Source organism: Micrasema longulum, unplaced genomic scaffold, assembly GCF_059751315.1.
Source record: "Micrasema longulum isolate JH-2025_06_02 unplaced genomic scaffold, ASM5975131v1 h1tg000552l, whole genome shotgun sequence".
In the NCBI taxonomy this organism is placed as follows: Eukaryota; Metazoa; Arthropoda; class Insecta; order Trichoptera; family Brachycentridae; genus Micrasema; species Micrasema longulum.
In genome coordinates, this window is record NW_028277748.1 from 198357 (window position 1) to 221265 (window position 22909).

The 22909-nt window shown below is 35.2% G+C and overlaps 2 protein-coding genes across 4 annotated transcripts; one reads left to right on the forward strand and one right to left on the reverse strand.

Annotated features, from left to right (window-relative positions):
- Positions 1 to 410: 410 nt before the first annotated feature.
- east (enhanced adult sensory threshold) lies at positions 411 to 20770 on the reverse strand. Of its 2 annotated transcripts, none has more exons than XM_088227999.1 (8): positions 20477 to 20770; positions 16130 to 19937; positions 14701 to 14755; positions 8076 to 8303; positions 5729 to 5964; positions 4786 to 4923; positions 4124 to 4290; positions 411 to 3890 (listed from the first exon to the last, which is right to left on the reverse strand). In XM_088227999.1, exons 2-8 carry the CDS (start codon positions 19898 to 19900, stop codon positions 1103 to 1105), a joined length of 7383 nt encoding a protein of 2460 aa, XP_088084125.1. In that variant the 5' UTR covers positions 19901 to 19937; positions 20477 to 20770; the 3' UTR covers positions 411 to 1102. The 2 variants fall into 2 exon arrangements, with proteins under 2 accessions (XP_088084125.1, XP_088084123.1); XM_088227997.1 differs by having other exon boundaries at positions 14656 to 14755.
- Positions 20771 to 20802: 32 nt separating this feature from the next.
- On the forward strand, positions 20803 to 21611 carry mRpL49 (mitochondrial ribosomal protein L49). 2 transcript variants are annotated; one of them, XM_088228000.1, is made up of 2 exons: positions 20803 to 20938; positions 21086 to 21611. In XM_088228000.1, exons 1-2 carry the CDS (start codon positions 20819 to 20821, stop codon positions 21542 to 21544), a joined length of 579 nt encoding a protein of 192 aa, XP_088084126.1. In that variant the 5' UTR covers positions 20803 to 20818; the 3' UTR covers positions 21545 to 21611. The 2 variants fall into 2 exon arrangements, with proteins under 2 accessions (XP_088084126.1, XP_088084127.1); XM_088228001.1 differs by having other exon boundaries at positions 20806 to 20938; positions 21089 to 21611.
- Positions 21612 to 22909: the final 1298 nt, after the last annotated feature.

A 22909-nucleotide genomic window follows, 5' to 3' on the forward strand; every position in this document is an offset into this window, starting at 1 on the left:
AGAGGGTAGGAGCCAGACTATCCCCTTACTTAAGTCCCTGGGTAATAGTGAATGCTTCCGTGAATTCCCCTTCTACCTTAACTTGGCCTCTTGTGTTGGTCATAGTTGCTTTCACCAGTCTTATTAGTTTAGGCGGGATATGGAATTGTAAGAGAATTTCGTACAGTTTGGTAGTCTATTAACAAATGATATATTTTTTTAAAAACACTGTACTTCCTCATTGCAGCTTATTTAGGTGTTTTTTTTTACATGAAAGGCAAGGCTTTGAGTCTTATGTTTCAGATTCCAGTTCAGGAACAATGAAATAGTGGTTAGATCAATATTTTGAGTCCACCCTGCAAGGAATCAAACCTAGGACTTTAAGCTCAGTAGGCGAACTAAAAATAATATCTATAAATAAAACCAAGAAAAATTGATAAGATATGTTTATTAGATACATAATTATACTTATATTAAACCTAACAAGTTATTTGATACATAAGGCATTACATTAAAATGATTAACAATATTGCTAACTCACTATCTTTGGAAGAGTATATGAAAACTGAAAAAGTTCCATTGCTTTTAGTTATTGAAAGGTTGTCCAAAACAATAATTCTTAATAAGGGGAGAAATGAAGTCTTATTGTAAATTAACGCTAAAATCGTGTAAAATAACCTATAAAAGGGAAATAAAATGAAAGCCGTCATATCTGAAGACATGAAAAATTATATAAAAATCTTACACATGTGAGAATTTATATTTGTATATACTAATACGCACCACTCTTCAACAATTTCTTTTAATCAAAGAATAAATCTTATTTTAGTCTTAACATTTCAATATACCTTTTGTCAAATATTGTTAAAAATATATATATGGAATAGCGTATACTATTTAGGTTTAAGCGTTCATATACAGCCTCGCATTAGTCGCGAACCTTCTTCATTATTACCACTTCCTTAACAGAATAGAATGAGATTTATTTTTATAAATATATACATGCATTTTAATTCTGCGGATTTAGGCACACGTTAATCACTAATCAGTATTGTTTTAAATTCTTTTTTTCTTAAAGGTAAATCATTACGGAGTACATAAGAGGCCGAGGGGTTAGAAGGGGTTAAGGCTCTGTCGGAGGGAAGGGGGTCACCTGGGGAATCACGGTCAGTGAACGCGGGAGCTTCGGGAGGAGAACGGCCTGTCCACTATCTCCGGGAACCTGGGACAGGACGGTCACTCCGGGCAGGAGCAAGGAGCTCTTGCTCTCAGCCAGAGTGCTCACCGGACCTATAGTTATGTTCTTCAGTCCCACATTCTTAAGTAACGATACGGCACTCGGCTCCAGAATGCTCAACGCGGCGACCTTCTCCACCATCGGTACTAGTTCCTTACCCGAGGAAGGCTCGGCGGTCACCCACTCCGCACTCTTGTCCTCCGGTGGCACCTCGATCACCTCAGGTGTTGCGGACACGGGAGAGGGAGCCTTAGTGTCGGAGGTGACGGTCGCCGTAGGGGGCGTATCACACGATATTTCAGTACTAGGTGGAGGGGGTAGGCTTCCCGTCGAGGATGGTTTCTTCGGGTGCTCCTGGGCCTTTTGTTGCTGTTTTAGTTTCTCTCTTCTCATAACACACATCTTGTTGTAGTCTTGGATGGTTATGTGGTAGGGTTTTCCGCCCGACATAACCTGCACGAGGCTAGGTAGTCGCCGCCCATCTGCAGTTTGGTAGAGTACATCACTAGTACTTCGCAGCTTGCTGTCATCTGTGATGGGAATCAGGGTTGGGCGCCACTGTTTGGAAGGACCTTTGGTCTTTTTGGCTGGCGGTGGAGGCAGATCTTCCAGCTTGGAAGCTCCCGTAGCAATTGGAGACACTCCGGGAGTTTGGAGGGAAGGAGGCGGGATGGATTGGCTCACAGGGGTTGAGGAACCCTTCGCTAATTGTTGAATATTTTTCAGCACATTTTCAATGGATTTCCTCTGCGTGGAGTGCTGCGAGTTAATGGCAATCAATTCTGGGGGTAGTGAGGCAGTGCGGAGTTTGGGGTGGGTATCAGTCTTGGGAGCGGTGGTCTTGGGATCTGGTATAGAGATGTCAGGGCGTGGTGTAGGGGGACGCGGGACACTAGGAAGGTGTATCAGAGGCACCTGATTGCTCAGCTTCTCCAGTTGAGACAGGCTGATAGGTACATTCTTCGGCAGTTTAGAGACATTGTAAGATTGGTCTACACTCTGATTAATTTGTGCCATGGATATAGGAACATTCTTAGGGATTTTGGCATGATTGACTGAAGGCGGAAGAAAACTATCCAATGGTCTGGCCAAGCTTGCGGAGCTCTTGTGGGTGAGAGTTTTAGGGTGATCGGTGGGACTTTGGTTTGTTTTAAGTAAACTTTTTCCACTAACAGCTCCAGACTTTTGTCGCCTGAAGTCTATAAGGCTACTAGATTCTGACTTCTTGCCGCTCTCTGGGATTGTGTCAGGGGGCAGAAAGGGCGGAGGTGAGGGTTGTTGAAGAACAGTAAGGGAAGAGTTCTTAGGTAACAGATTTCCGTAGTACGGTAAATGAGCAGATTCTCCATTACTGGGGATATTATCGTAAGACCTCAACCTGTTTTGAACAGATTCACTATAAGTGACTGCATTACAGTTGGCATTCTGAGCTAGAACAAGATCTCCGTTCCTGAAATACTTTTCCAAGAGAATAAGATGTCTGAGAAAGCTAGATTGATTTCCATATGGCTTCTGCAACTCGTGCCAAAGTTTTTTGGTATCGGAGTCATACTGAATGGTTGAAATGCTCTTTTCCCATCCTTCGGGAGTTATACCTTTCAAATTCCCAAATTCTATAGAACATTGGAGGTTCATTTCTTCTTCTCCAGGGAATAGTTCCCGGACAGAAATAGAAGGGTTGGTCTCCAGCCTACGGACTGGGTTAGAGAAGTTATCACGTTGACTGGACTTCTTTTTGTGAGAATCATCTTGAGGACGTCTGGAGAGAGCGTTGAGGTTTTTCTTTATTTGTGTAAAACTATTGCTCATATGCAATTTGCTCTTCAAAGAATGAAAATCTACTCCCTTGGAAGAAGTCTTGGGTGGAATGGTTTCTATAGTACATTCATCATTCAGGGCTATGTTTCGCAGGACACTGAGTCCAGTGGGGTCAGTGACTGGATTATTAGTTGTTTCTATGGTGAATTCCTCTCGGTTGGGCAATTTGCTGCATAGGGCTTTTTCTATGTCGGAATTTTTTGTAATAATTTGACCTAGTTTCTGGATTCGTCTGGCATTTTTATCCTGAATTTTTTGATTTTTACTAATGGTGGACGCATTGTGTACTTTTAGAATATTTCTAGATTTTTGTGTTAAGTTAGATATGGGTCCTCTTTGAAGAATGGTGGATGAAGGTACATTACACCTTTGAAGCAAATACTGAAGTTCCGATTGTTTATCCATAGCGGTAATAAGGGGATTATCATAATCGATCGTGTCCAAATCTGAATTGTCACTAATTTCAGAAACGGTACGAGCACCAGCTTCAGTATGGCTCCCCGGTTTGGAATTAGAATGAGGTATGGGAATTGTGTTGGTAGAGATGAGTGATTCGATATCTTCCTCTATTCCACCGTGACTTTTTTCCGAGCTATTGCGATCCTTCCAAGCACTGTCTTTCTTGTTATGATCCACATCTGGAGTATTTTCAGAGTTGCAAGAGTTCTTAGAGGAATTCATTTCTGTCGATTTACGAATTTCTGAAGATTTCTTCGTTTTGTTTTTACCATTCTTTCCCTTTTTCCTTTCCTTATTAGAATCACTCTGGTCTCTACAGCCATCCGAGATGGCAACATGTTCGCTCGAGTCTTTTCCCAGTTCCTCGGGAATTTCTAAATTATGCGCTTGTAACAATCTGGAAGAAAATTAATCAAAATGAATTATTAAAAAATGTACAAGGTTAATTCAATTCATATTTTATACAGGTGACAGATGAAAGCGGGTGGATAATCAAATGTAAATAATTTAATTTGATTGTACGGAGGTTAAAAAAGATTAAATTGTGCAGAAATAAAAAAGTATACTACACATTGAAAATGATCAATAGATAATTTTATGTTGTAAAGAGACGGCAAGTGATGTAGTTACCTTCTACGATAAGTGACGAGGAAGGACTTCTTATTGAGTTGGTGAGCGGCGGGCGGACGGAGCAGCAAGGTACAGAAGTAGCGACACAGTTTACACACCACGGGTCGCTCCCGGAATATTACAGGAAGGCCGATTCCGGCAACGATGGGGTTCAGCTTTTGGTACTCCTAAGAATATGCAAAGTATTGTGTCAATTCATATTAAAAATAACTAGACATGAGGCACTGAGAGCCATAGGAGCTTAAGCGACATTTGACATTAATTTAATCCGAGTATGAAGTTGGATGAAAAAAAAAACAGTTTTAAGCCACACTCCAGCGCTAATATTTAAGATGGAAACTAAAAAATAAAACAACTATGTATGGCTAAATTAAAGTTTAATAAAAAAAATTACCAGAGAAACATAACCGACAAATTTGTATGAGCTGTTAGTTTACATAATTTATTTCCTTTGCATTAAAAGTCATAAATGTTTGGAAGCCATTTTGATAAAATCTGTTTAATGTCACTTAAGTGGCTGTCAACATATTTCAATGAATATTTCAACAGAGATGGAGAACCTTTAAGGAATCATTTGACATAGTTTGTAACATTCACTGTTCTGCCTATGTTCGAATGTCCATATCCTTGATAAGCATTTTTACATTATGTATGTAACTAACCTGATTGATGTAGTGGATGTGATTCCTCGAGAGACTCCTCTTGCACAGCCCACACACCATGAGGGGTGAGATGGCCTGGTAGTGGGAGTCACACAGGGGGATGGTGTGCAGCCCGGGGTAATCCAGGTCCAGCTGTACCTGGGGACAAGAAATTCTGTGTAACCAAGAGACCTATCCAACTTATTATCTTTATATATTTGGAAAGTTATTAGTATTTTTAAATGTTTTATTGGAGCATTATCGATAAAACCAAAAAGGAGGTGGTGTGGGCGCTAAAGCGGATTGAAAGGACAATGCTGACCCTGGAGGGAGTAGGGGGCGTTGGAAGCAAAAAGTTATAAAAATTATATATTTTTTAAACTTATAAAATATTTATTTTAATAGTTTTTTTTAATATGAAAAATACACGTTTGATGTCAGAGATGTGGGTGCATTTGAAATATTTTCTCATAAGACAATTTTCGCACAATGACAAAAAAAAAAACTGAAGGCAAACAGTTGACCGCGGGGATTTGCAGTTCTTGCGACAAAAACTGGGTTCTTTTTTAAATTTCAGCAAAATTCACTGACAAGAACTTGTGACGTAACGGCCGGAGTAATTAAAAAATTGGTAAACTTAAAAAAACATAGGGACGATTTTACAATACATAAGCATCCAAAATATTTTTTTTTGCTTAGTTTGACTACTCGACTATTAACAAATAAAAAATTTTAAAAAACCACTTAACTTCTTCATTTCTAAAATACCAATTTGAAATAAAATAGTAACGTTTCACTGCATATAATATATAGTATTTTGGTGAATTTTTTTTATTCCATACTCGAGTCACAGGTTCAATTCCTGACAGGGTCAATGCGAGATGTTTTTTGTTTTTGAATGCAGTGCATTCTGGGGCATGATGCACTAGCAGGTGAGGAAAGGTGAGAAATGTGTCGAGCTTACCACTTTGGCAACACTGGCCTTCATCTTGACGAGCCATTTGCGGCGGAGAGAGTGCGGTGCGGGGGAGCGGCAGGCCCTGACGTGGCACAGGGCCCCCGCGCCGGGGGTTGCGGACACGGCCAGAGGGCCCCCGGAGCCCAGGGCCCTGCGACGGTAGCCGGGACAGTTGGCTCGGCGGTCCACGTGACGGTAGCACGCGTCACATAGGCAGCTATCCACCGTCAGTTTCTCCTCATCTGAAATAGGCATTTTATTGATAGAAATATTTATGAAGTTATTTTTTTGAACTTTGGGTACTTTTGTTTATTTTAGTTATTCATTTATCATATAATATTCACATAAAATTATAATATTAATATAAAGTTGCTTTGAATGTCTAATTAGGGTAAGTAATCAAACACACACCTGACAGTAAAAAATAACACAATATTGTCAGTTGACAGGTAAAACTCATTAAGTACAGATTTATGGTGAAATAACTTTGTATTACTATGTTCTTTACTTTTCAACAATCCCTTGTGAAACTTTAGTGAGTGAAATTATATAATCATAAACAACTGTTTAGGATATGATTTTTCCATTTAACAGATTGTTGAAAAATATAGAATTTAGTGACATGTCAGTCTACGATAAATATGCACTTAATGAAATTTTACATGTCAACCGATGATATCATATACACATAAAATTGTAGTGTTAATATAAAGTATATATTAATTAAGAATATATTTTTGGAATTATTGCTAATCTTCCAACTGACCATAACAGACCGGTGTAAATGAAATATGATTAATGGCTGAAGAATATTTTTGAGAAGGAAATATGGAAGACTAGGTATTATAGGGCTTTTGACCTGTCACTGTATGATTTGTTTATTGCTTTACACACTGGCAGCTGAACCTAGCTAAACTATAAATATTTTAACCAAAGTGGTATTTGTTAATTTATTTAGGATAATTTATATGACCCCATTTTTGTGAAAATCACCCCAAGGGTGCTGTACAATAAGCATCCCAACACACTTGGCAGCTACAGAGCACATAGGCGGTTGAGATTCTAGTTCCCTGGTTAAATTTTAACAATTATATAGGAGCTAGATAAGACGTCTTTCAGCTACACAGCGCACGGAAGTTTAAAAATCTAGCCCCTATTTACACTGCACAAAAAAATGAGTAAGAAGTTTTTTTAATTTAAAAATAATTGTTTTCAAATAGAAACTAGATTAGATGTCCTGCAGCTACAGAGCACATGGACAGTTAAAAATCTAGACCCTATTTACAGTTGAAGTTTAATTTAGACATAATATGAAAACCAAGCAGGAGAGGTTTCCTCTTTTTTTATGTGGAATTAGATTCGTTTTCTTCAAGTGTACTTTCGCCTCAAGAATTTCTATTGATTTTTTTTTGTAATTTATTAAACATGCTAAATAAATAAAAACAAAAGAAAAAATAACATTACAAAAAGCTTGCAGCTACAAAGTGCATTGAGTACTTAATAATGATTTAAAAAAATTAACAACCAAAAAAAAACAATAATAAAATATATTGAGCAAAGCAAATTGGCAAGTGTATGGTGCAACTGAAAAAAAACTAAACAAATATTGCATTCCTTAACAAGATGACGAAAGTGGTGGCTGATGACCGAAAGGTTAGTATTTTAGGTGTACAGGGTCCATTGTCCTCTTCCCTAGTACATAACTGTAAAAACATTAGGCTCAAAGTTGGTTGCTTCCTGGGAGATAGTAAATGCACATGTGTGTAAGTAGGTTCCAAGGGATCTATCCGCTTCTTGTAAATTTTTATTGTTTTTTTGCTGTTATTATGAGAAGCATGTTTCTTGTTTAAAATTTCTGATAATTACTATTTTACATTGATTTAGATAAACTTGTGTATTAATCATGATATTTAAGTCATTTTATGAGATACATAAAAAGTGTTAAATGTATTTTTAAATTAACGTAGATAAGTAGTACTATATTATATGGATATTGTTTTACAATAGATAGTTAGATTTCTTATTTTTTGGAATACATATTTCACTTTAAATTGGACTGTAGTTGATGGTTTGAAGTAAATCTAATTTGACTAACATACTAGAACACTTTGGTTGGTGTCTGTTTTTTATAGGGACACAATATCTCCTCCTACCACACATTAACTACAGTTTCATAGCTGGTTTTTCACTACCAGTACTTCTAATGAAACATAAAAATTCCCATTTTGACCATTTTTATAAAAATCCAACAATAATGTCACTTCAGACTTTTTTAACTTAACTTTTTGCGGTGTAAATGTCCTTTTGCGAGTTATATGTTTGAACTGACAATACATAATAAATTGCCACTTACTAGCTAGTATCTTATTCTGCCTGTCGAGTGACTTGATTTGTGCGACGTGGCACGGAGTATCGAACAGCCCGAACTTGCCGCCGCAGTAGAAGCACTGATCCTGGCAGAGCCGCCCCGGGTGGATTGCGAAAGAGGAGGCCTTTTCCGGGATGACCAGGTTAGGGGTGACTTCTTTACCCACGGTGGCCTCAGCGGGTACGTCAGCCAGAGGATCCACGGCTGCAGACTCTGTAAGGACAACAAGGTCAAATCTCCCGTCCATCGCACTGAATGAGATGGAATCCTCTCAAAGCTGAAACTAGGTAACTTCAAAATCGGCATTTTTGAGTTAACCACTAAAAACATGTATCGTCTTCAAATCCTTCGAATATGATTTGAATGCACGACTTGTCTATTTGTATCATTCACGGAGGAGGAAAAAGATGTAATTTTAGTGGTAGACTCAAAAGTTGGGATTTTGAAGTTGCCTAGCATTGAGCCCATAATATTACCTAATAATTTTTAAAATTATGAATCAATTCTCAATGGCATCTAATGAAATAGACACATTACAAATGCGCACTCAACCCTTTACAGGACACCCAGAATAAAGTGGTACATAAATACACTGCCAGAATGAGAACTTCAGCCCTACGGGAAATTGAATACAATAACTATTTTCTTGTGCGCGGTAAAAATTGGAGCATTAAATTGTACGGCAAAGTTTCCTGAAATATACAAGAAAAATAATAAAAAAAACATTTTAATAAAAACGAACTACTTAGAATGACGTCACTGGTTCACATGAATGAACCTATGATATTAGAGTTATGGAAGACTTCCGGTTTGCTTGCCGTGGATGGGCCAATGGGAAGAACTGATTGAGAACTGGAAAAGAACCTCTGACATCACACGTGGAGTTATTTCAGAAAAACAAAACTCAAAAAAATCGTAGCGCTGATAATACGATATGTAAAAAGTGATTTTTTTTGGCTTAGTTTAATGGTCTATTAACAAATAAAAAAAACCACTGAACTTTCTTATTGGGGTACTTATTTTCTAATGTTTCATATTAATGATAATTCTTATGTTACAAGAGTATCTTAATAATGTACATTGGTAGATTAGTCTTCCACTCATCTTTTTAAAAATGCAATAGATTTATTAACTTTAAAAAAACATTTTTCGGTTTGCAAGATGTAAATCAGCACAAAAAGGATTACGGGCATTTCAGTTAGTAGGAAGTTGCCTTTTTTGACTTCATTCTATGAGGGACTTTCACTATTGATCAGACGTGGCGCTATCCAGAAATATGCTGTCATGTGTGATGAGAAAATGCTATTACAAATGTAACTGTGAAAAGAATAGAAGTTCTATAGTTTTATATGTAAATGCAATTCAATTCATTAATTAATGAATTGTTATATTTTTATTACGTTTATTATTTATATTTCTTAACACGTTTTTCACAATTTTAAAGCACAAAAATAATAACAGTGACAGCCAGTGGTTGCAGCTATTGCAAAAAGTTAAATAAAAATATGAACTAATAAAATATGTTCGCCTTGGTCTAATGATCAGCGCGTTTGACTACTGTGCGAAAGGTCTCGGGTTCAATTCCCAGCATGGTTGACATTAAATTCTTATTAAAAAAAAAATGTCTTTACAATAGAATATTTCATAGAAGCGTAAGACTAATAATCGTCATGGATCAAAAATTATCAACATACACTGCGATCGGTGTACCAATGCAGTGCCCTATGCACTATTATGTGTAAAAGGGGGAATGATGATGATGACGAATAATATATGTAAATTTATCTCTTTCTCACATAAATGTTTGCATGTCTAATGATTTATCTTTGTTTTGAATTAAGGGCAGTGCAATTTTGATAAATATGAATGGCGATTAATAAGGGAATAATGTGTACTTGTTTGTGTCAATTCTTGGTTTAGATTGACAAACGCTTTCGCCTAAGCAGGCATCTTCATATGAAGGTAGTTATGGTGAAAGCAGCCAGCTATAGAAAAGTGAAACTGAGATAATAGCACCTTTGTAAAAAGAGTGAACAATAAAATCTACACAACAGTTGGAATGTTTTTGACATATACAAATGATAAACAATGAATACGTTTGTTTTATTTTTTTATAATACAAACACGAATCAAATTATTTATTTGACCAGTTTTAATGATTTTTTTTAAGTACTTTAAGATTTTTCTATCTCTGTGGGTGTTTTCTGCAAATTGAGAAATGCCATTTTTGTGTTCGACGCCATTTTCAGAAGGTAATTATTACAGTTTTTTGTACGAAAGCGGTCTGGCTGTTTCTAGCAGAACATATAATTGACTTTACTGCACCTGATAACATCAATATCGCATTTTTTCAAAATCGTGGACTGGCTGCTTTCTGCATAACTACGTTCATATATGGTTGATAGTTTACAACATTTCCACTGAAATACTATTTTATTCACATGTTTTAAGAGATAAGAGCATCGGGTAATTAATTCAAATTAGGGACAGATTTAACAAAATCTAGTTTGCAAAACTTATTCTTTTTAAGCAGGGGAAGTTTGCACTTAGGTATGAATATACAGGGTGTTCTTTAAACCCTGTCACATCCAAAACTACAGAAAAAAAACATTTTTTTCTTCTTTCAATTGTCTTAATTTCCTTTCAAATGAAGCCATCTAATGTTGAAAACAAAGAAATAAAAATAACAATGAATATGAACCAATAAGAATTATTAAAATAAATTAAATTTAACTCTTGAAATAATTCTGAAACACTAACTTTGGTACAATTTTCCATCGAGTAATTCCAAATTAATCATCAGTAGAGGTTTTATACAAAATTTGACTAAGCATGGGTAGGTATGTTTATGAATTTAATTATAGAGTTTCCATCAAATTGACTTAATATATCAAACCATCTTCCTAATGTTTATAGGCGGGTGGTTTTTGATAGATTTAAGATCATGTATTGAGTGTTAACATAAGTTGTGTCTGTTTTTTTTCAAATTTAAAAATGAGCACTAAAAGTAAAACAGAATGGTAAAGGTTATTCATTCGAAATAAAATTTTCTGCTCTACAAGATATTGTGTTTAATTTTACGTAAAATATCGTTGCGTTGGGGAAACAAGGTTCTATGTAGATTCATAATTTTTTTGAGGCAAAGTTTGAAATAAAGACATTGTTTTATATATTTTTTATTAATTTTGTCTTGTTAAACTTAATAATAATTAAGGGTTGATTTAGTTTTTCTTTAAATTTTGATGCAGATAGAACTGATATTTAAATATAAATATTATAAAAGTTCAATGTAAAAAAACATATTTTGTTAGATAGAACCTTGTTTCCCCAACGCGGCGATATATTAGGTCTATAACTTAAAAACCGGAATTTGACGCTGTAGCAAATCATTGACATACATGTCATTTTGAAGCTTTATTCATAAACTGTTAAAAGCAGTCAACAGAGTTTGATTTGCTTATTATTAATTACGGAAAATTATGAAAATTGGCGAAAAAAACAGCAGTTGCAAGTTTTGGTGAGTCACTTTTTTGCAAAGAAAACTGCAGCCGAAATTCATTGTTTGTTCATGGAATTGTATGGCGAACATGCTCTTGCGAAATCAGTGTTTCAGCACTTTAAAAGTGGCAATTTTAATATCAAAGAAGCCTGGACAGCCGAAAAGTTTGAAGATGTTGGAAGCGTTAGTCGATCAAAACTCGTAACAAATCATATGTGAAGCCCAGCCAACCAGCCAAATCGACACCGAAGAAGAATATTCACGCTACCAAGATAATGCTCTGTATTTGGTGGGACTAAAAGGGAGTTGTGTATTATGAGCTTCTAAAACCGGGTGAATCCATTACTGGAGAGCTATATCGACTACAACTGATATGTTTAAAGAGAGCATTGAAGGAAAAACAGCCAGAATGGGAGACCAGACACGAGACATTGATTTTCCAACATGACAATGCTCGGCCACTAGTATTTGGAAAATAGCGGATGAGAAGTTCTGCCCCACCCGCCATTTAGTCCAGACTTGTCACCTTTTGACTTCCATTTGGTTCGGTAGATGAAGAATGCACTCTCCGGAATACGCTTCACTTCAGTCCAAGGCATCAAAAATTGGCTCGATTCGTTCTTTGATTCAAAAGATGACCGGTTTTATTGGGATGGCATCCACAAATTGCCAGAAATATGGGGAAATGTTTTTACTTCCGATGGACAATACTTTGAATAACGGAATTGTACAAGATTTTCTTTATTAAACGCTCAAATTTCGGTTTTTAGTTATAGACCCAATATTATTTTATATGATTACAAGCCTTTAAAATGGAATGTCAAAGAGATGAAAGTGAGCATTTTCAACACCCCTTCTGTTGACGTTCAAACGAGGAAATAAAGAAGGAAACGAATAAGGAGAATACATTATTGACTAATTTGTTGTAAAATAATGAAGGAAAATTATCAGGGTTAGTATTAAATAAGAATACCTTTATTGAAAACGGCCATGAAAGTTTCATTACTTTTACTGTGAGTATGGGTCTTAATATAAGTTTTGTCGATTTTTTTCCAAACGAAGCGAACAAGACAAATTATAAAAAAATAGTTCATAATGTATAGTCTATATCCTTTATTATCTCGATTGAAGGCCAACAGAAAAAGATGTCGAAAATATACACTTTTGCTGACTTGACATTTTATTTTGAAGGCTTGTAATCAAATAAAATAATATATGTAACGCAAAAGCAAACACAATATCTTGTTAAGGAGAAAACTTTCATTCTAATGAATAACCTTAACCATTTGGTTTTACTTTTGATGCTCATATTTGATTTTGAAAAATTTGTGAACATCTAATATTTATTGGATAATGCCTTAATAACATTTGATCTGAAACCAGCGGACATAAATATTAAAATGCGTATAATTGATTATTTAAAACAAAATGAACTATTTATATGAAAACAAAACTGCACAAGCACGATTGGATTATGGAGGAAGGAGAAAATTACATAATTGATATTGAAATTTTAGCCTGAAAAGCTAAAAAAAACTAGGCGAAAGGACCTACAAAACTTCAAGTGTGATAATAATAAAAAAAACAACTTTAAAATACTGAAAACTTTTTAAGAAAATAGTTTTATATTTTAATATTTAAAATATGCATAAAAATGTTGTGAAGAAAAGAGTAGGTAATTTTCAGGCATCTTTCATGAAAAGTTGATTTGTGATAATGAAAAGTAGATATTAATATAAGAGTTTTACAATTTTCTCATTTCTTAATAATTGTTTGGTCTTTATAGATTGGCAGGCCAGAAAAACACTATTTTACATCACAAGTTAAACTTCATATCCAAGATATTTTCCACACAAATTAAATATTAAAATGAAAAGTATTATTCCTTGTCAGTAAGTAATATTCAAGTCAGTAGTCATTTATTATTTCATTAAAACATGCAGTTTGTTATTAATTCATTAAAAAAATTACTCCTTATACCAAAAATTCAAATGTTGTATTCAAAAACCGTATTATTAAAAAATATTAATAAGAAAATGTGAAAATATTAGTGTTATTTTTTGTTGCATTTTTATTATTAAAAAATATAATTCACGTCTAACGCAAATACTTCAATATCATTAGTAATTCTAATATATTACAATATACAAAAAAAAAAAAAAAAAAACTACAGTACAAATTGGTATCATTATGTTTTTAAATAAAAATATATATTAAGATTGCAAATACAGAATATAGATAATCAAAATAAAAACCAGATGTTGATATTACATATTGTGTGAACATCTTCATTAAAAAAAATAAAATAACTATCCATCTAAAAGGAAATCAAAAATATCTCATACAGTTTTTTTAAAAAGGTAAGAAATGTAATTATTAGCAAGACGTTTCCTAATCAACATATGTAATGGAGACAGCTAATAAATGTACTGGGTTTTAAAGAATAAGTATTATTTTAAAAACACAATTATGTAAAAATTTCAGTTAACAAAAATTAGGATAGAATTTGAAAAAGAGAACTATGTTTTTGCAGTTTATTTGTTTTAAAAAAAAGTTTTCCCTGTATTTCCTAAAGCTATAAATCATTAATATACATTAAAAGCTATGACTTTTTAGAAATAGTACCCAATAACTAAGGAAAAATTGTTTTGTTGATAATTAAGTAAAGAATTTCATAATTTTATAAAATACTCTATAAAATAAAAATATAGCAGACGATTCCTGTGAAGTATCAAATTGGTTCTAAAATCGCATTTCCTCTTATGAAGACTTTGTTAAGCTGATTCTGGACATTGTAGTGTATAAAAATGACCTTTTTATGTTAAGGGTTAAAGAAGATAGTACCTACATTATACTAATATATTTTTATATTATGTTAGTGAAATACTTTTTTTAATGCAGAATGAATGAGATTGTTTTCGAGTTCCTTTCAGAAAAGTTGATAAATTGATCATTAACTGGTTCCACACACAATACCGGAGTATGTAGTCGTGTGGTGGGGGTGAGAGATGAGTGGATGAGAGGTTTAATGAAGATAGTAAGAGGAAACAGTAAATAGCCACACACCATGGTTGTTAAATCGATTACTGTAATGAGTTTTGCGATGCCCACCAGAAGTGATGTGATTTTCTATTCCTCCCGTACTGCAGGCTGAAGATCCTCCAAACTGGAAACCAGATAAGGAAACATTACATCATTACAATATACAAAAAGTCCGCTAGTTTTCATTGCTAAAGTTACATAATGCTTGAAAAAAAAAGGTATGTTAAAATCTTTACGTAAAGTGATCAGCTTAACCAACTTCCATATTCCCTTACGATTTATCCATCTTTATTGAGATATTTATCTATCTATATAGTTTTTGTTGCTAATTCTTATGAGATCTTAAATTTAACATTTATTTGATAAACACAACAGATAAAATTCAAGTATATTGAAATCTCTGAAGACGAATATTGTATTCTACCCTCAAGAGGATAGATCATAAGCCTTGTAAATGCCTAGCCTTCCATATTCCCCCTTCAAAAATGTTCAACCCCTCTGTTTTAATACCTATCAAACCTGGGTCGCAATTACAAACACTATCTTCATCGGTATATATCGAGACGGTATAAAGTAACATCGATATTTATGTACAAAAATGTGTATATTTGTATGAAAATTCAAAGTATCTTCAGAAAACTTAATTTTACTTTGTAGATAAAATTAAAGATAAATTTAAACTTCCGATAGAATACGAGCCCTGGTAACTATTTCACTATTTTGATTGTATGTGTAGGTACTTTCGCCCTTAATCCGTCTGAAGATATCCATAAGGGTGATAGTACCTGGGATTAAAAAATATTTAAAAACAAAACAATAATTAAATAGCATTAATTGTTAAGATTATAGAGATTACTGAATTTCTATTACTTAATCAATTGGTAGTCTAAGCTCTTTTCAGTAAATATTTAAGTGCCAGGTATTAATGATTCTTAAAAACAATAGTCATTGAATATAATATTGTTAGCTGTAGTAATGAGGGGTTGGTATAAAAAAATAATAAATAAATAATTAATAGTAATAAAAAATGTAAGTTAACCCATTGAATAGAAACTGAAGTATCTTAGATCCAGAACTATGGAGTGTTAACTAAGTATTCATTATTTGATTAGATGTTTGGACATTTACACAGGCAGGATAAATAAACATCGCAACATTTTGTTACCACCTGGGGACTTCACTAAACCATTTACATGAGAACTTTTAATAACATATCATAAATTAGAGAACTGAATAATTATTTCATCACCAATTTACTTCGATAAAATTTTAACATCAAACAAATTGATAATTGAAGAAAATGATGCATAAAGCTCTTGAAAAACTGATTTTAAAGAATATTTCAATTTAGGATTTTCGAAAACGGTTTTATTGTAAACTGTAACTTTATTAAAAAAATAATTATTCGTTATGAAAAATGCGTATTAAAAATACACGAAGGCTAAGGGATGTTTCAGCTATCATGAAAAGTGGTGAATAATAAGAGAAATGATCTTACCTCTTTGTGGATGGTGTAGTGAGGACTGTCATCTGACTCACTGTCTCCACTGGCGCCATCCGAGACTAGTTTGTTTCCTCGACTCTTACTCTTCTGAAAAGTCATCTTCAGAGGACTTCTGGATTTCTTTTTATCTGGACTAGTTCTGTTGATTTTAATGACCGTTTTCAATGTTCCCGTGTAACCGTCACTGTTGGATGCTTTAGGCACAGCTGATTTATTGGACTTTGTTAGAAGTTCTTTCAGTTTGATCTTCTCAAGTTTAGCTTCATCCGCTTCCTTGAGGGTCAGCAACCCGAGAATCCGCAGTATTTTCTCCTTTTGTTTTTGCTTTTCGGGGGATTCCACGATGGGTAATATCACAGGGGGAGGAGGACTAACTGCGGATTTACTTTCCGTCACTTGTGGGGTGACGAGTGGTAAGGCCATAGACGCTAAGGATGCAACGGGCTCCATTCCTTTCTTCACACATTTCTCAGCATCGGGAAGTTTGGTGGGAGCATCGCGGTTAGAGCTGTCGGCAGTTTCGATTGTCAGCTTGGGAGTCAATTCGTTAATGGCAACAGTGGGAGTCAGAGTCTCCGGGGTGATAGTAAGTTCCGAGGGAGGGCGTATCAATGTGGATGGAATTGAATTTGTCAAGCAGATAGTTGTGTTACTGGGAAGTACCGGAGCAGATGGGTGAAGGGATACGCTCGGTACAATGGTGATTGCGGGAACATTACAAGTTAGAGTGTTCGTAAGGGTAATTGACGGTTCAGGGATCAGTTGCGTATTAAGCAACTTTAATGCGTCCTGGGCTTTAGGTATATCGGGAGTAGTAGAGGATGGAGAGGGGTGGGTAGCGGGAGTAGCAGGGATAACTGGGGTGGTACTCGTAGGAGCAATAGCGTCGATGGAGTTCCTCGCGCCGGCTGTAATCGGGGCTACTGGCGTGATGGAGCTAGCCAGCGGGACTGGGGTTATCATCAGATGGTTAGCAGCGGGCAGACTGATGAGAGCTGTCACGGGATTAGCCGGCGGAAGCGCATTCAGCGGTTGTGTAGGTGTCACTGTGATACAGTCCTTGATCACAGTTGTAGCTGGTTGAGGCTTCAGAGAGATACTAATGGACTGGCCGTTTCCTGTACTGATTGTAGAAGACTTAGTGGTACCAGCGGTGGATTCTAATGACAGAATACCCTTATCAATGGATTTTCTGAGTTCCAGTGTAACATCTTTGCAGAGTGTTTTGTCAATCACAGATACTGAATCCTCTTTAGAGTTTATGGAACCCGTAGAATGTTTTCTGGAAGATGTACCGGGTCTTTTAATGAGTGTTACGCTGCTGGGTAATTCAATTTCAAATGATTTTCTTACTTGATCTTTCTTTACTATTGATATGGCGGAATTATTTTCAAAGCAACTGAGAACGTTTTCCTTTGGCTTTTCAGACTTTTCCACTATTATAGAATGAGGAAGATCCTTTATACTCTTGATTTCGATATTAGATTTGGGAATTAAAACAACATCATTAGTTACCATAACTGACATTTTATCAACCGTACACATTTTCTCTTCCTGCCGTTTCTTATCAAGTTCTTCAAAGTTTCTTAGTTTGTCAATAAGTTTATCAATATCTTGGTTACTGTAGGCTTTATTTGTGTACCCTGCCTGAATATTTTCTTTAGCTGAATCGTCTATCGGACAATCATCATGTTCATCATCCTCGTCGAAGTGAAGTTTTATACTATCGTCTCCGTCTTGCGTATGAACAGAGGGTAAACTGGTGTTGGTTTGCGCTAAACTCGAATCAACTAGCTCTTCGGGAGTGTCGCAAAGTGTGGTGGCTTTCTTATCCTCGGTAGGAGCCTCTCCGTAAAACTTTTTGGTGGTGATTTTCGTAGGGTTGGGATCACTGTTAATGGGCTTAAATAAAGATTCTTCCCGTTTGTCTTCTTTTGTTTCATCTAAAACAGATTCGTTCGAGCTTGAATTGACTGTACAATTATTTGTACTGGTATTAAGTAATTTACATTCAGCAACCTCTAATTCCAGACCATCTTTTTCTGATAGAACAGTTTCTTCCTGTTCTTTTGCTTTAACAGTACTCTTTCTTTGTCGTGCAGACCTTCTGGTAGTTTTAGTTTTACTCAATATGGTAATATCGTTGAATGTTTTAGACATGTTATCTAATATAAAGGATTTTTCGGCAATTTTCTCATTTTGGCTTAATTTGAGAGTTTCCTCAGCAGTATCTATGGCATCACCCTTGTTTAATTTCTCACTTACAAATAACGCGTCAGTCTTAATCTTTTCATCGGTGTTATTATTTTCATTGTCCATGCAATCTCCTTTACCTTGCGCATTTTCTAGTACAGCAACCTTGGACTGTAGTAACTTGGCAGCGGGTGAGGAATCCAGCAGAGACTTGGTGGTTACAGGAGAACTCTCCGGAGAAGACAATTCACTTTTGATGTCCTCGAGACTAATACCCTGCAATGTTGAATTGTCTTTATTTTCTAATGTTTTGTTACTTTCGTGAATACTTTGCGTATCGCAAAAACTGAGATCAGATTCGGTAATATCCGAACATTTTGATATTTCGCTTCCATCTCTCGAAGAGGATCGCAGTCTCTTCACTTTTGTAAATTCATCTAACTGTTCCGACAGCAATCTCCTCCGTTTGCCAAATTCCAAGCCAATATTTTCAGAAAGAATTCCCTTTTTTAAACCTATTTTGAATTTCCTCTGTTTTCCATTTCTAAGTAACTTTTGAGGGTTTTCTCCGACTGTGGGAAATGGACTTTTACTTCTTTCAGATCTTGTGGAGTAAGGGCTCTTGATACTGGACGGTATTGCTGACATTTCTGTAGGAACGTTCTTGGAAATACTAACATCGGCACTATTGCGCTTTCTGGCACTTCCACTCCGAGGACTAGACGATCTTGAGTTGGGGACAGAAGATGGTACATCCAACAGATCAGATTCTCTCTTTATATTGGCTACAGGGGCAGCCGGTTCTGCGACCTCCGGAGCGGGGCTTCCGGATACTTCCTTCTTGTTATCCTCCGCAGTGTCCTTCTTAGCTTCCAACTTTTCAGAAACAGATTTCAACTTAGCAGTTAAATTCTTCTTCAGAACTTTAGGATCTACTTGTTTGGCGTCAGTTTTGATAATTTGCTTTACAAGTAGAACTTTTTTCTTCGTAATTCCTTTTTGAGCGACAATCAGCTGTTTTTTTTTTACAACCTTTTTCGGGAGAGTTTTGATTACAGTCTTTTTATTATCACTTTCTTTGGCCGGAGAGGTCTTGTTAGTTTCCGAGCTCTCGTTCAACTTGTCTTCTGCTCCGTCTCCGGTAGTTCCTCTCTTCCTTCCTCTAGTCTTGGCTCCGGGATCTTCTGACCCGCGCGGCTCCTCTTCCGCGCCCTTCTCGGCGGTCTCCTTCTTCAAGGGAGGCCGCCCCCTGCGGTTGACTGCCACTGCCTTGGCAGTGATAATGTTGAGCTTGAAGTTAGCCTTGGTCTTCTTCTTGCCGCGCAGGGTGTTTATCTTGGTGGTAGGGCTGAGCTTCTTGAGGGGGCGCCCCCCCTTGCCCTTGGGGGGCCCCCTGCGCCCGCCGGCCGAGGCCTCTCCCCCTGCGGAGTTCATGCCTTCCGCGCCCTCCGCCTTCCCCGAGGGAGTGCTGGTGATATAAGACAGTAAACTGGTCTGCTTGGATGTTGTAGGTGATTCTCTCGATGCATTTGAATTGGATAAATTTTTTGTTTTCTTTTCACGTGCGGCCATGCTATGCTATCTTCGTTTCATTCGATGCATCGAGGACCTGTTGACAATCGAGGGAGCGAATTATTATTTTTATCGTAACTTCTATTACAAATAAAATAGCAGTCAGTTAGCTGAGTTTATAATGATTATCGGCTGTAAAAACCGAAATCTGAAATACGGTTACAACGAGTGTCAAATAGAATCCCTTAGCTTGTCAAAAGTTTCGCGGATCGGAACGAGTCACGGTGTTTTCAAATGATCAAAACTATAAAAGTACTCATGAAATTAATCCAAATAAAATATAATCCGCGAAAAATAACTTTATCGAACTACTTTGAGTTGTTATAATAAGAAAAATATTATATTTCGAGGCTGTTAAAGTATTCCCAAATCGTAAACAAAAGCGATGACCTGTTGGGATTTTCTGACTTTTGACAACTTTAGAAGTTATTTTTACAAACAAACGCTTGAAATACAGTATTATTATCTCTTTTAAACATAACTGAAGGACTTTATAAACAAAACGGAACGAAAAATCAAATTTGTCATAAACAAAATTTTAGGAAAAATCAAGAAAAACATTGTCAAAAAACTTACCTTCCCCGCTTCAACAGCCACCTAACGCCACCTAGGGCTATGCTAAATGCGTATGCGTCGACCGAAAGCACAATTCATTTCCCGAACCGTGGCGCTCAACGAATATGTCAAGCCAAAATACACCTATTTTATGTACAATAATACGTAAACAAGACTAATTTACTAATAAACACACATTTAAGCAACATAAACTGCAAAAAAGTTCGATATAAACTCAAAATTAAACTCAGAAAACGATTTTTGAAAAGCCCAAATATCTACACTCCGCGGCCATGATGTTTCCTTTGAGCGAGTATATTTCTTATTATTGTCGGCAGCGATTTGCTCTATTCGCTATTCAAAATGGCGGTGGCTCGTTGTTGTTTGCGGCGTGCGTTTAAAGGTTTTTCTTTCGATATAACTCAAAATATTAAGTATCTGGGCACGGACACTATGAGATCTCAACCTCTACAATCATTACTGGTAATTAGATTTATTTTTTATCATTTAGTATATGTAAAATTCGTTTTTGAAAATGTGACATGTGACAGTACCATTTTATGCGTACACTCGACGCATTTTTTTGTGTCGGTTACATTATTATTTTCTAACGTACTTTATTTTTTTCAGAAGCGCACGTATTCAAGTTTTACATCTTCTCCTTACATGAAAGATGTCAAAATTACCACAGATTATGAAGTTTTGAAATCCCCCACCCACTGGCAATATGTGGAACGATTATTACCACTAAAAACAGTTCCAAAACCGATAATCAAAGAAGAATATCCATCTGGCTGGTTTCCGCAAGATTCTAAATCAATAAATCTTCCGTATTTTGTTCCTAGAAACAAAAATCATATGATGCCAGTGTATTTGTTGACAACATTTAGAGGTGTTCGTAAAATTGCCATCGTGCGGCGAGTTCAAGGTGATATTTGGTTGCTGGCTGATGAATTGAAGGAATATCTAAAAAAGAAAAGGAATCACACAGTTTTTCCTGTGCGTGTACACGAACTGTGCGGACATATAGAAATTAAGGGAGATGTAGTAGAAGACGTTAAATGTTTTTTAAGGCAAAAAGGATTTTAATATAAGATTTTTTGTAAAACGAAGCTTTATAAATAAAGTACTAAAGAAAAGTTTTTTTTATAAATAACATTGAGTTTTATTTATATAACAATCCGCGTTGTTTATTTATTTAACAAAATAATATCTCAATAAAAATGGTTTGTGAAGTCAAGGGTTTTTATGATTTTTTTCTTATTCATGTACGAGTAGTAAATTTGGCTCGGTTTAAATCTAAGGTTTTGTATCGTTTCATAATCAATTTAATATTTATTCTGATATGCCCTTTATTTCAATACAACACATTATTTTGTTGACACCTCTAATATTATACATTGGAAATTTGGATACTAAAATTTTATGGATTTAATGAAAATAATCGTAAAGTAAATTGACTAAAAAATATGACATTTCTCTGATTTTCGGTGGATAAATAATTAGTTTTTTGTATTATTTCTTTGTTTATTTATTATTATACGGTGTAAACGACTATTATAATGGTTCTACCTAGAATAATAATCTTCTTATTTTGATTGCTTTTTTCATCTCGCTACTGAGAGTGTTAAAGTCAGTGTTCTATATTTTTCTCTTTGAAAAATTACTCGTGTTGACGTTAGTTAGTTAATTATTATGTCATGCAGTTGGCACATTAGTAAGTATATATATATATTACACTATCTACAACATTTTACAATTTAGTTCCATTAATTACAAGATATTTACATGTTTATTGAAGGGACACAAGAGAGCTGGGATGTAAGTAGGTAATGGAACATTAATATTGTAAAATTCGGAATAGGTATTAAGAGTAAGATTTTTCATAAGTCAATTAACCTACCATGAAATAACGATTTTGATAAACTTATCAAAAACTCCTTGATTTAATTTGAATTGATTTAATTTGACAAATGACATCTTCAGGACTGGTAAATTATTACATTTTCAACTTTTATACTTTTTCCTTCAAGATTGGGAGATAAAAACATCAGGTGAGTATTTCATAGGGGACAGACAACATAAATATAATTACAGCTAATTTGCAAAATAGTTCATTTTCAGGAAAGTCTCGTATTTGATCGAAAAGGGGATTAAGCTGTATTTATTATTTAAAAGGTGGAAATAATATAATCATGAAATCAAGGTATTGTGCTTACTTAATCTGTTTTCCTACTCGTTTACTCTGTTGTATTCTCCATTTGTTCTTTCCCCACCTTTTAAAAAATAGATATTGCTAATCCCAATTTTGGTGCATTAACAAACTTTCCTAAAAATAAACTGTTTTGCAAACTTTTAATTATCTTTTTGTAGTTTAAATATAGTAAAACTAAACCGTTTTTATTGATAGTTTTATTAAAACAATGGAGTTCTATCAACAAATGTACAAAAAAA